This window comes from Trichoderma breve (genome assembly GCF_028502605.1).
Source record: "Trichoderma breve strain T069 chromosome 7 map unlocalized scaffold00008, whole genome shotgun sequence".
In the NCBI taxonomy this organism is placed as follows: Eukaryota; Fungi; Ascomycota; class Sordariomycetes; order Hypocreales; family Hypocreaceae; genus Trichoderma; species Trichoderma breve.
Window position 1 is genome coordinate 937024 of NW_026611594.1, and position 13571 is coordinate 950594.

The 13571-nt window shown below is 51.3% G+C and overlaps 4 protein-coding genes across 4 annotated transcripts; 3 read left to right on the plus strand and 1 right to left on the minus strand.

Annotated features, from left to right (window-relative positions):
* Positions 1 to 1590: 1590 nt before the first annotated feature.
* T069G_11396 (DEAD/DEAH box helicase domain-containing protein) lies at positions 1591 to 3692 on the plus strand (the record flags this gene model as incomplete). The annotated part of the gene is made up of 5 exons (XM_056178601.1): positions 1591 to 1905; positions 1983 to 2470; positions 2528 to 2904; positions 2974 to 3358; positions 3416 to 3692. The coding sequence occupies 5 exons, from the start codon at positions 1591 to 1593 to the stop codon at positions 3690 to 3692; spliced, it is 1842 nt and encodes a 613-aa protein (XP_056023475.1).
* Positions 3693 to 5522: 1830 nt separating this feature from the next.
* Positions 5523 to 7111, plus strand: T069G_11397 (glycosyl hydrolases family 16 domain-containing protein; the record flags this gene model as incomplete). The annotated part of the gene is made up of 3 exons (XM_056178602.1): positions 5523 to 5631; positions 5712 to 6152; positions 6231 to 7111. The coding sequence occupies 3 exons, from the start codon at positions 5523 to 5525 to the stop codon at positions 7109 to 7111; spliced, it is 1431 nt and encodes a 476-aa protein (XP_056023476.1).
* Positions 7112 to 8124: 1013 nt separating this feature from the next.
* Positions 8125 to 9222, plus strand: T069G_11398 (lactonase, 7-bladed beta-propeller domain-containing protein; the record flags this gene model as incomplete). Its single annotated transcript, XM_056178603.1, has 1 exon — positions 8125 to 9222. One exon carries the CDS (start codon positions 8125 to 8127, stop codon positions 9220 to 9222), a length of 1098 nt encoding a protein of 365 aa, XP_056023477.1.
* A 133-nt stretch (positions 9223 to 9355) lies between these two features.
* T069G_11399 (eukaryotic aspartyl protease domain-containing protein) lies at positions 9356 to 11375 on the minus strand (the record flags this gene model as incomplete). Its single annotated transcript, XM_056178604.1, has 3 exons — positions 9356 to 9798; positions 9883 to 10788; positions 10850 to 11375. The coding sequence occupies 3 exons, from the start codon at positions 11373 to 11375 to the stop codon at positions 9356 to 9358; spliced, it is 1875 nt and encodes a 624-aa protein (XP_056023478.1).
* Positions 11376 to 13571: the final 2196 nt, after the last annotated feature.

The window sequence follows — 13571 nt, forward strand, 5'->3', positions numbered from 1 at the left end:
CGTTTGACTAATTGCCCCCTTGTTTTTTTCCTTTTTACGTCTTGTTTTTCCTTTTGTGTTTTCTGCTCTCTACTTTCAACGATACCTACGGGGATGGTCGAGAGAAGAGCTTTGGTGGGTTGGGTGTTCTTGAGGACTTACTGGGACAGGCCACGGAGTCGACGATGATGGGGTTTACTCAGGCTCAGTTTGTCCTAGAGGCGTGGAATGCTGGAGGATTTCAACTGCTCCTGGCCTAGAGCTGGGGATGCAAAGACTGTCGCTGATAAGAGGCATAGCTATACCCGAATAACACAATTCCCCCCCTTCCTCCCCGTTTCTCTCTCTCCATCTCTACTTTTTGTACGAAGTATCTATTTTAATATGAAATTCACTGCGTTTGGCAGCTGGTGAATGATGCCTCGCAACGAGGAACAATATATGTGTATGACTGGCAAGGTACGATTTGCGTAGAGGAGACGAGGGAGCTTACCTAGTACAAGTACTCAATACCTCTGATGATGGAGCTGCGAGGTTGTACCTGGGGGCCCCATCTAGATGGTAAAAGCGACTAGAGGAGACACCTGCTGGAAGTACAGTATTAGTGGCCTCACTTGTCCCAGTTTGGCGATGCAAGTTTGTGTACTTGTTGAAAAAGAATGTTTAGTCTGGCTGGTTTGCATCCGTAGTTGCAGGGCCGGTACCCCGGAGCTGGGTACCGGGTAGTGCGGCGCCACAGGTGCTGGCATTGTTCCCTTGATGTATCACGACCAAGCCAGGTACAGTATCTGTCAAGACGGGGATGGGGATGGAATGCTACGTTGACCCGATGTTGAGGGAGGCGGTGTGAAGATGAGTGAATAAAATTGCACATGTGCAATACGTGCAATACGCTGCTGCATATAGCAAGACGGTAGACAGTTACACCATCATGTCAGTGTCCTCACCGTCCTTTGCTCGGAGGCGGAAGATATTGTGTGTACCACTGAGATACGCCGGCAGAGGGTTACAAGAGTTACAAGACACCTGGGATGGGAATGCAAGAAGCGAACCGGCCCTTGGAGGCGTTTCAGATCGGAAATCATGGCCGGCCCTTGCCGCCTTCAGCCCTACGGGCCCCAGATTGAGATGCAAGTTTGACGGGGACCTGGTCCAAATGTATGGATACATGGGACGCTTTTGAGGGAGCGAAAGGAGAAACTTGGGCGAGGTATCGTGTACGAAGAGGGACCTGTGCGGTACGTACACGGCCGGTGCGAAGGTAAGCGCTAGCAAGCAGTCAAACGTCGCTGTCGAGAATTCGAGGTTCATGCGCTGGCCCCACTGGCAGGTACTTTCTTGTAGGTACCTACAGGCGCTACAGGTACCTTGGCTCGTGCCGGGCTAGGGGTGGTTTTTCCTGCTCCGTCGTGCAGTACAGAATGTACATTAGGCCTAGTAGGGGAGCTTGGGGCGATAAGATAAGGCGTGGGAATTTTTTTCTTTTCTTCTTTTTTTGGAGCGATAAGACACGATAAAGTAGCATCACTGTGTTTTTGCGTCGACCATAACCGCTCGCATCTACTCAACACTCACTGCATTCACTCCATTGGACGACTTTTGAGTGCAATCATGAAGCGGAAGCTCAACGAAAACGACGTGCCCACCTCGGCCGAGCCCGAAGCCGACACACAGATGGCCAACGCCGAGACCACGACAACAGCGGCGACAACAGAGGAAGAGGCGACGTTTGCAGACCTCGGGCTCGATGCCAGGCTGGTGCAGGCCGTTGCGCAGCAGAAATTCTTGAAGCCGACGCTGGTCCAGCGAAAGGCCATTCCATTGGCGCTGGACGGAAAGGATGTGCTGTGCAAGGCGAAGACGGGGTCTGGCAAGACGGCGGCGTATGTGCTGCCTGTGCTGGCTGGCATTTTGAAGAAGAAGAGCGTACGTTGGCTTGTACCTATGGAGGGATATTGACTGTTTACTATGGAACTGGAGACTAATTGCTTGGGGTTGTTTAGGTTGATTCTACCGCTGCCACGACGGCCTTGATATTGGTTCCTACGCGAGAGCTTGCCGACCAGGTCTTCAAGTCGATTGAACTGTTTTCCGCCTTTTGCGCAAAGGATGTGCGGGCAGTCAAGCTGACGGACAAGCTCACCGACGCAGTGCAGCGGTCTCTGCTGTCGACGTGCCCGGACATCGTCATCTCCACGCCCGCACGAGCATGGCACAACGTCAATGGCAATTCGTCAGCCCTGGCTCTGGATAAGCTGTCCTATCTGGTTCTGGACGAGGCGGATCTTCTTCTGTCGTACGGATACAGCGAGGACCTTGAGAGCCTGTCGTGGTCTATTCCAAAGGGCATTCAGACCATTATGATGAGCGCTACACTGACGACTGAGGTGGACTCTTTGAAGAAGATTTTTTACCGCGATCAGCAGCCTACGCTGTTGGATCTGGAGGAGCCGGATGCTGAGGGCGAGGGAGTTACGCAGCTGGTGACCAAGTGAGTTTCTCTGAGTTTGTACCCTTTTGTCGAAGTTTGTGCTGACATGGGTTATAGGTGTGGCGAGGACGAAAAGTTCCTTTTAATCTACGTCATCTTCAAGTTGCAGTTGGTCAAGGGCAAGTGCATCATTTTCGTCGCCGACATTGACCGATGCTACCGCCTGAAGCTCTATTTCGAGCAGTTTGGTATCCGAAGCTGTATCTTGAACTCGGAGCTGCCTGTCAACTCCAGAATCCACGTGGTTGAAGAGTTCAACCGCAACGTCTACGACATCATCATCGCCTCTGACGAAAAGGAAGTTCTCGGCAACGAAGAGAAGGCTGAGGAGGAGCAGGAGGAGGAAGAAAACGAGGGCGAGTCAAAAGAGGAGTCTCGACCCAAGAAGAAGCGGAAGGCTGCCAAGGGAGACGTGGAATATGGCGTGTCTCGAGGTATGGATATTGACAGACCTTGTTGGGGAACTTGAGAACACGTTTACTAATTTACTTGATATTAATTAGGCATTGATTTCAAAAACGTCGCCGCCGTCATCAACTTTGACCTCCCCACATCCGCGTCGTCTTACACACACAGAATAGGCCGTACGGCACGAGCCGGACGAGCGGGCATGGCTCTGTCATTCGTCGTCCCCCAGGATCTCTACCGCAAACATATCCACACATCCATTGCCAGCTCGGAGAAGGACGAGAAGATTTTGGCGAGAATCACGAAGCAGCAGGCAAAGAAGGGCAAGGAGATTAAGCCGTACAACTTCAACAAGGACCAGGTCGACGCTTTTAGGTACCGTATGAACGATGCGCTGCGTGCGGTGACCAAGGTGGCGATCCGAGAGGCGCGAACGAGAGAACTGCGTCAGGAGCTGCTGAAGAGCGAGAAGCTCAAGAGGTACGACTGACTTACATTGTTACAGATTGATTCTCGATGATGCTAACTGCCGTGTAGATACTTTGAGGAGAACCCGTCGGAGATGAACCACCTTCGCCACGATGGAGAGCTGAGAACGGCTAGACAGCAGGCTCACCTGAAGCACGTGCCGGACTATCTCCTGCCCAAGGAAGGACGGCAGGCGCTGACGGCGGGAGACATTGGGTTTGTGCCGCTCAAGAAGTTTGATAGGCGCGCGGGGACTAAGCGGAAGGGCGGGAAGCGGAGTGCAAAGGCTGGGGTGCGCAAGGGTGATCCCTTGAAGACATTCAAGGCGAGACGGAAGACGAAATAAAACTAATGGGAGGGCTTTGATGGAGTGGATTCTTTATTGTTCTACTTTGTTGTTGGGGGTTGGTCGATATGGAGCGATGCTGAGGGTGGTTTTGTGTCTGGCATTGGAATTGGAGAGGGGCGGTTTTGTCATAAAAAATAATGCATGTACTTTGTTTTTACTTGAGAACAGCATAATGCGCACTGACTATTTGATTATTCTCATCATGATTGCATTATGTGATTCGCATGGCATGGCATGGGATGGCGATTGAGACCCAGGCGGTGTCCGAGTGTCTTAAGCGATGCGGGATAGCGAGCGAGCACGGGGAACACGAGCGATGGCTTGCCGATCGCGATGATCGAAAACATGGGGCAATTAAAGGAGTTCCTAGTAAAAGCATACTAATTCACGACCATTCACTTTTTAGATGCAGACGTTGGACGGCTAATTTAGTCCGTATGTAGCACGAAAAAAGTAGGCAGCTGATGCGGAGAATTCGAATGACAGACAGTCTTTTCATGCAGTGTAAGTCGCCTGTCAATGGATTTGATGTTCTTTTGTCTTGTCTGTCCGGATATTTTTGCCGGGGCATGCAGTATGACCTACCTTAGTCTCCCCTGCAAAATGCAAAGTGCACCCAAGTGCCAAGTTTAGTATGTTAAAAAAGTTCACCAAAGCTCGGAGCTCGTATTTGAGCATGGAGAAAACAGTCCGTCCGGGTGCGGCTGGCTATCTTAGCTAACAGGTTTTTTTTTCTGGTTGATTTCTTTTGCTGGAAGTTGATTAGCTTGGGGGAGAGATGGGGGAGGGGGGTCCACACGCACCTCGTGTCTGGAGACCCGTTTTGGGTTCTTGTTCTTTTTTTGGGAATCGGCATCGGGGGGATTTAAATTTAATCTTGTGATTTTTGGCTAGGGAGAGAGGGGATTTGAATTGAATTGAGTTGAGTTGAGTTGATTTGTGAAGGAAGAGGGAGAGGGAGAGAAGGAGTGAAGTGTTTGTCTTGGTGATGATGGCTTTGTACATGTACACTTACATTTGCAGTACTGTACTTGCTTGATGCTTGCCCGTGGCTGTAAAAGGCTGGAGCGGGATTCGCCTATGCCATGTGCTGATTGTTCCCCTGATGGGTGGCGTGGTGGCGTATGGGGATGGTTTGGCGGCTGAAAGTCAGAGAAGAGCAGATGAATGTAGACGAGCTAGAGGTGAGAGACAGTTTGATGCTGCGTTAAAGGGGAGATTAGAGACGAGATATCATGACAATGGAATCAATAAAAATACATGTAGATGGGACTGAGCATCTGAAGACATTGAACTCACTACAGGCGATGACAGGCCTATTCATAGCCCGCAGCGGAGGGCGACCTGCCTGTTCAGGGACAGACGAGGTGCCATGGCCCAAGCTCTGCTAGGGGGAAAACCAGAGCCCGACTCCAGTGCTAGTTGAGACTTGCTGCAGGCCCTCCACTCCATACTAATATCTCGCCCCAGCGCCCATCACCAAAAACTGCATTCCTCTCCTCCTTTGCCGCTCCAAACGACAACAAACAACGACTCTCGCTTCCGTGTTTCTCGTTTTTTCTTGCGTCCCCCGAGCAGTGCGTCACTCGTTCATCGCACGCCTCAAGGGATTCGCATCCTCGGCCCTGTTTTAGTTTTCTTCTCTTATACTTTCGAGCTTCAATACTTAAATTTCGGATCGCTGTGCGCACGCGCATTCCAATCGCTCAATTTATTTTTTCGAAATTGAACCCCGTTACACGACACCTTGTCCCTTGACTTGAATCCCGATATCGCTTCTCGCTTCTCAGACGGTACCTTATTTCGAAGAGACAGAAGAAAAGAAACATGTTGCGTTCTGTTGCGATTGCTGCGCTTTTGGGCGCTGGGTCGGCTGCTGCGGCGTCGACTTGCTCCCTTACCAAAAAGTGCCCTGAAGACGCGCCTTGCTGCTCCCGTATGTGGAATCAATTGCGAATTCATTATTCATTTTCTTGCTGTAGGATTTCCCGCTGACAAAATGGTTCTTGTGTCTAGAATATGGCGAGTGTGGTGTTGGCGCCTACTGCCTCGGCGGCTGCGATCCCCGAATGTCCTTTTCGCTCGACTCGTGCACGCCCGCGCCCGTGTGCAAGTCCAAGACGATGACCTTTGACAAGGACCTCAGCAGCATCGCCGACATTAGCGACTACCTCGGTGACCCGTCCACGGCCGACTGGATGGCCCAGGGAGAGCCTGCCTACTTTGACGGCAATGTGCTGCTGACCATGCCCAAGAACAGCGTCGGAACTGTGCTGGCAACGACCGAGTACATGTGGTATGGCAATGTCAAGGCCAAGTTCAAGACGAGCCGTGGCAGGGGTGTGGTGACTGCTTTCATCCTGCTGTCTGATGTCAAGGACGAGATTGATTATGAGTTTGTCGGTGTTGATCTGGGCACTGCGCAGACCAACTGGTACTTCCAGGGCATCCCTGACTGTGAGTTTTATTTCCCTTCCCAGAGACGGTGTATCGTGATGATTGCAATTGAATCAATGCTGACGACGTGACTCACAGACAACAACTCTGGCAACATTACCAAGCTCTCCGACACCTTCAACAACTACCACACCTACGAGATCAACTGGACCCCCGATCAGATCCAGTGGCTCGTCGATGGCCAGGTCGGCCGCACCGTCAACCGCAAGGATCACTGGAACGCCACCTCCAACCAGTGGTCATTCCCCCAGACCCCCTCCCGTGTCCAAATCTCCATCTGGCCCGGTGGTCTTGCCAGCAACGCCCAGGGAACCATTGACTGGGCCGGTGGTGAGATTGACTGGAACGCTGAGGACATCCAGAAGAACGGCTACTTTTACGCCACCTTTGAGTCCGTCGAGGTTTCCTGCTACAAGGCCACTGGCGAGCTCGGCAGCAGCTCGGGCGTCAGCTACACATATGACAACATCCGGGCCACCAACGACACCGTCGTCAACGGCAACAAGCGCACCAACTTGGCCACGCTGGAGGGCACCGGTCTCGACATGGATGCCGGCAAGCAGGATGATTCGTCGTCGTCGTCGGCTGCACCCTCGGGAACCGCCTCCAAGTCTGCCAGCAAGCCCAAGAACACCCAGGCCTCGATCCCCGGTGGAAGCAACGGCTCTTCCGGCACCGTCCCCGGCGGCGACGACTCTGGCGACAAGGGAAGCTCTGGTGGATCCAGCGGCGGTAGCAGCGGAGGCAGCAGCGGAGGCTCCTCTGGCGGCTCCTCTGGCGGCTCTGGTGGCAGCGCCCCTGCTGATACTTCTGGCTGCTCGACTTCCAGCTTCAACCAGGACTGCGGCAGCAGCAGCGACTCCAGCGGCAGCAAGAGCGGCAACAAGAACGCCGGATCAAAGACTGGCGTCAGTGTCCTGGCAGTGGGCCTGGCCGGTGCTGCTCTGTGTTTGATTTAAGTCGAGTTGGATAGTCTGATGGCTTTGACTTGGTTCTTTTTTGGGTTAATTTTTGTTGACATTTTTGCGGGCTTCATATTTTCTCCCCCATCTTCTATACGCCTCATACTCTTGGTGTTTTGAATGTGTTTATGCATAGTTGAGAATAGTGCCGCCCTGAATCGGTTGGACAGATGTGCGAAATGATAATGAATGGAAGGGGCGGAGGGCCTTAATTTGGATGTATTTAGGAGAGATTGAAGTTGTATTTAGGGGTCAGATTTGACTGATTACTTGTCTCATACTTGTGCTTGCTTACTGGTTTGTGCGCTGTGCTGGAGACGTAATATCACGTTTGAGTACTGCATTTTGTTTGGTTGTCTATTTCTAGGTGCCGTAAGAAACAATGACGCCTCATTCTATATTTTACACTGGAGGGCTTGAATTGGTTGGTGCAGTTCGTGAGTTTTGACAGCATCGTTGACTTGACGATGACTCAAGTGGCGTTTCTTTCATTCACATGTAGCGTGTGAAGCGTACGTTACATGAGATTCAAACGCAGCATATTGTCCATATAGAAGATGCACGATACATGCAATGCTCATGCTACGTTGTCTTGGCCTCTGTTAGCACAAAAGATAGACAGTTTAACTGGAGCTACACGCAATGTAAAACGGCGTGTCGTGACCCCCACACAGATCTATTTAATCAATCTCGCATCGAGAATAATCCCCGCGTACCCTGGAGAAAGTTTGTCATTACATTTTCTCTTCTTCTTTTACTTTTTTTCTTGAAGATTGTTTTCCATTTTGTTGTGAGCTGTGTGTCTTGTTTGGAAGGAATTGAATGTGTGACGGGATCGGCGATTGACTTAGAGTCTGACCTCATTGTGATTGATTTGTGCGAGCTTGTGCTTGTTATTTTCCCCCACCTATTTCGACAAACTTCACTTTCAAACCGACATTGATCATTGACTCTTCCAAGCGCCATACAATTATACGCGTTCTACAGTTCTCATAAAGACTCTTACAATCATGTCTCGCCGTCTGCTTATTGCTCGCCCGGGGCACATCTACCTCGCAACTTACACCTCCGCCTCAGCAACCATCACAATCGACCTCGACGAGCCGTTTCCCGGTAATCCCTCTTGGTTCGCCGTTTCTCCCACGGATCCTCATTTATTATATACTTTTGATGAAGGTGGCTCGACGACGTATGCTTTTCGTCTGGATCTTTCGGCGAATACATTGACAAAAGTCGCTCAATTGGAAGATGGTAGCAATGGCGTGTGTCACTTAGCTTTCAACAAAGAGGGGACAATTCTGATTGGCACGTCTTGGGCTGAAGGCACAATCGATATATGGAACACGGAATCTGAAAATCCGGAACTCATCACGACGATTCAGTCGAAAGACCCCGTAGTCGACGCTGGGAGAGTCGCGCGCGCTCACGAAGCTGTCCTCGATCCTACGGGCCGCTTCTTCATCGTCAATGATCTCGGCACAGATTCGATACTCGTGCTTGATGCTCTGCGTCCTGACGTTCCGGTCGTGAGACGCGTCACCGTGCCGTCTGGCTCAGGGCCTCGACACGGCGTGTTTTATCCCGCCGGGGAGGGCAAGCCAGCGACGCACTACTTTTTGCTCTGCGAGACGAGTAATCGTGTTGAAGTATTTAAGCTAAAGTACACGGAGGTGGATATTGAGTTTACGGCTACGGGGAGCTATTCTACGTTTTTGGATGAGGATATGGGTGCGTTTGCTGCGGCGGGAGAGATTGTGCTTTCGAAGGATGGCGGGCATGTTTATACGTCGAATCGGTTGATGACGACGCCGACGGAGACGATTGCGCATTTTCGGGTGAAGCCTGAGGGTGATGATGGAGGAGAGCTGAAGTTGGAGTTGGTGGGGGAGACGTCGACGCAGGGGAAACATCCGAGGATGTTTAGTTTGAGCAGGAATGGGAACGAGTTGTTTGTTGGGAATCAGGAGGGTGAGTGGGCGGTTGTGGTGTTGAGGAGGCGAGAAGATGGGACGTTGGAGGAGAAGCCTGTTGCGGGGGTTTTGATGGAGGATATTGTGAAAGGGGAAGGGGATGAGAGAGGACCAATGTTTGTGTTGGAGGTTGTGTAGTTGGTTAAGAAAGGGATCGATGTATATGTATTCATCTATATGAACGCTACATGTTTGTCTGGGTATGGCAGTCTATACGATATTATACTAAGGTTCTTCAAATTTCTTCCGCCTCTTGAAATCAAGATTCTCTCTAAATTAACAACAGTCCCATCACTGCAAACACCATGCTGAAAGCGAGGCCGTGTGCACCCATCTTGCCAGCACCGTTCTTATCGCCGCTCTGCGCACTCTCCGCATCAGCACCATTCGTAGCACTGCTCTTCGCAGTGTTAGCAGCCGTAGTCGAAGCAGCTTCCGTCGAGCGCGCACCAGAAGGCGATGCCGTCGTGGAAGAAGGGGGCTGGACGGTAGATGAAGCGGGAGCAGTTGTAGAGGAAGCTGCCTTGGAAGCGGTCTTGGAAGGGGATGACGAGGATGATGATTGGGAGGGAGACGAGGGCTCTTCGCTGCCGTTGGTGTTGCATGTGCCCTCGAGGTCTTGGAGGGACGAGGTAGATGTGATAGTCTTGACGCTGGTGCCGCAGTTGACGTAGGGGGCGAGGTGGACCATGCTGCCTGTGAGGTCGAACACAGCTGCACATATTCCCATTAGTTTGTGTTTTATATAGAGACATTGTATCTATATACATGTATGTATAGGGGTAATAGAGAACTTACCATATGCAGACCGCAAAAAGGTATCGCCAAGCAGCGCAAACTGCGTGCTCCCCATCATCCCCAGGTAACAATGCGGCGGCAGCGAAGACACCGACCGGATCATCTCACTGTACGGCACCTTGATCGTGACCCCATCGAAATCGAAATCAATGGTTCCAGGCTCGTTGATAAGACCGCAGTCCACAATGGCGAACCCGCTGTCGTCAGTGCCCGTCGATCCAAGACTGTCCGCAATCTCATTCACCAGCGATTGCGGCAAGAGAGTTAGGGTCGAACCGCTGTCGAGGAAGACGGTCATTTTGGTGTTGGCAAAAGTCGTCGATTTGCCAGTCGGTGGCGATAGGGAAATCGAGTTCATGTCGACCCAGTAGCGAGCAACACCGTCAGGAGAATCATCAGCAGGGACAATCGGCAGATGAGCAAGTTTACCACTGAATTTCCCCGTGTCAACACCGCCAAAGATGATGACGCCCTCCTCCTCCGTCTTGCTACCCAGCGCCAAACTAAACGCCTTCGTCTTGGTAACACCCTGCTTGGCCAGCTCGTCGATAAAGTTCGGATAGAGCGTGTTGACCCCTTCGCCGGCGCCGATGCCGAGAATACCCGAGAACTCGTCGACACTGGCGTCCGCAACACCAAACTGGACGTCCTTCATGGTGGCGGAGCCCGGGAGCGAGATGCTGTCCTGGACGTAGGAGACGTTTGCGCTGCCGATGCCGTAGCGGAGCTGGGCGGCGCTGCCGGTGACGAAGGAGGTGGACGAGGATTTGGGGTCGTAGAAGCCGATGGCGCGGCAGAAGCGCTGGTCGGAGGTTTGGACGTTGGAGCAGTCGGGGTTGACCCAGAGCTCGAAGGAGCCGGTGTCGATTTGGGCGTAGACGGTTTGGGGAGGAGTTCCAATGTTGACTATTCATATACATATATTAGCAGCTATATCAAGAGTGATCTTGGGATATGAGTTACTTACGTTGAGCGTAGTACGAAACATCAGAGCGGTTCTCGACTTGGACTTCTACGGCTCGCTTGTCCAAAGTGCCGTGGTGGGCGTGGATGATGGGCAACGTAATGGTCCCCGAAGGAATCTCCTCGACCGGCAGCTTGCGCTTCTCGTTAAAGGGGAGAATGTGGAAAGGCTTGTCTTCGTCATCCTCGCTTCTCCGCTGAGGCACGGGGAGAGTGATTCTGCCATCCGCACCGTCGTCGTCCTCGAGAATCTTGCGCTTGCTGGGATTCGGGTACGGCAGGATATGCCATGGCTTGTCCTCCTCTTCCCGACTTTCGACGTCTCGTTTGCTTGGGTAAGGGAACGGCAGGATGTGAAACGGCTTGTCCTCCTCCTCGGCCTTAACATCTACTCCTCGGGCCGTTAAATGTGAAGCCGGAGGGACCGGTAGAGTGATTGTGTTGCCGACGTCTTCCGGCTCAAAGGCATGCTTTGGCCGTGCCTGAGCCAGGACGGCTAGAGAAAGGACGAGAAATTGTGAGATTGCCATGATGCGTATATCAATGATTGTTGTCTTGTATAAACCGTATGCGTTTGTACTCGTATATGTGCGTGCGTATATGTGTAGATGCGTATATATTAACAGAACCAGATATTAGAGAATGATAATGAAGGACAAAATCGCAATAAAAAAACAGCCGTCAAGGCCGTCGCGTTCAAAAAATGAGAAGCCAGCTCCCGAAAGGAAAAGAATGATTGAGGATGGAAGCTTCGCGACAGAGTCAAAAAGAACAAAGAAAGAGGTTTAAAAAGAGGGAAGCATTACTCGGCTACATGTACAGATGAAATTGTAGGACGCAAAAGAAAAAACGAAACACAGACCCAAGAAAATCGCATCTAGGATGACGGAGCCGGGGTTAGAGGCTTGTTGTGAAAATGGGGACCAGGATGAGTTATTATTAGTGCGGCTCCAATGTTTACTGGATAGACGCTCTACTGTACAGCTTTCAGCTACTGGGATAGGGATTGAAGCTATTCGATATTAACTGGAGACGGATCCAAAGACATGGTTGCGTGAACCAGTGAGTCTTGGCTGTCGTGTGTTAGTAGCGCTCCTGCAACGGCGCGGTCAAGGGACACGCGGCTGAAGAAAGAGCTGTCATATTCACTATTTACTGTATTTTCTCTCTTTCGTTTGGCTGGATTTTTACTACTTGGAGGTGATTAGGAGGCCTGCGGGGTTTGAAGTTTTGCAGGGGCGGTTGAGATGGTGAAACGCGAAGCGTCGAGGGTTCCGTTCTGGGGCTCAAACACGGAGGAAGAGAGCTTGGTGAACGCGTGGCTGAAGGTCGCTCCAAGTGCCGACGAGGCCGATCATGGTTGGTTGGCTTGAAGATATCTTTAGCGGAGGTTCTTCTTCACTATTCTTTTCGTCGTCATCTCTTGAGGTTTAGTTATGGCTGTGGTTGATATTGTTGAAGCTTCGGTTGAGCTGCCCTGACTCGTGGAGACGGGCCAAGAAAGTCCGGCGCCCCTGGTTCATCTTCTAGCAAGGCTATCCATCTCACCTATTGCAACGACACACCGTCCTGCCAAGCGTGCCTTGACGGCCCTGGAAATGAAAGATTGGCACAGCGGATGGACTAGCCTGTACCTTATCTGCCACCGGGAGGGCCATCTGCCGGGGCATTTGGACTAGGGCGCTTACATGTATGCACTCCGTGTCTGTGTGCGTGCAGTAGAGGCTTCAACTATGGCTGCAGGTGGGAAAAGAGTATAGCACTCCGTATTGTCTGTATCAATGCAGATGTATCACAAAAAGGTTGGTAAAAGGATGAGAATCCATACGAAGGTGAGTCTGATTAGGCGCCCAAAATACCCCACGGAGTTCAATAACACACTTGCTTTCGAATTCCTCTCCTGTGTTGCTCATGCTCATTCTGTCTGTCGCATTGTGCATACATACATGTGCTTGCTGTATATGCGGTGTCACCTCAATTCAGCCGATATCAAGCAAGAGAAAGAGCCCAATTCACTCCCAACCATTCCATCCATACATGTGCATCACATACACTCTCGATCACCACTCGCAAACCTCGTCCTCAAATGCTGCCCGACCGTTCTTAGCGAGTCGCGCCGACAAATTTGACACATGCAGTTTGTAAATGAAAGAAGTAAAGGAAAAAAAAGGCGATGTCGCTGCACCCCCTTGCTGGAACTGGTCGAATCAGGACTAGATGAAGGCATGTTGATGCGTTGTCCTGCGTCTTAAGCGGCCACCCCGCAGTGTCGTGTCCCGCGAGAAATGTAAAAGCTTCACTGTTTGCCGTTTTTGGGATCACGGTACCTTTTTCAAGACCCTTTCTATTCCTTCTATTATCGTATTAGTCGCTTCTTCCGTTGATAGCAGTGTGGCATGGCATATTGCAGGGTGGTTGATGTGTTGGCCGTGATGCGTGTTAGTGAAGCCCTCTTCTCCCCTTGTAGGACATGCAAGAGTCTTCCATCCTTGATGATCACCACATCAAAGAGTGATATTCGGTGCAATATGCCGTCCATGTGTCGAGTCTATCCCTCTCAATTGGACATTTTGCTCCAAACGAGCGTTTTAATCGCCAATCAGACGTAAACAGACACTTACTTATCCCAGTCTTTCTCTCCTCTCCTCTGCATGATGCATTGTCTCCCCATCAAAATCACCGCATCAGTCTATCCTATCGTATGCCATCGTCTGTCTCAGTCAAAT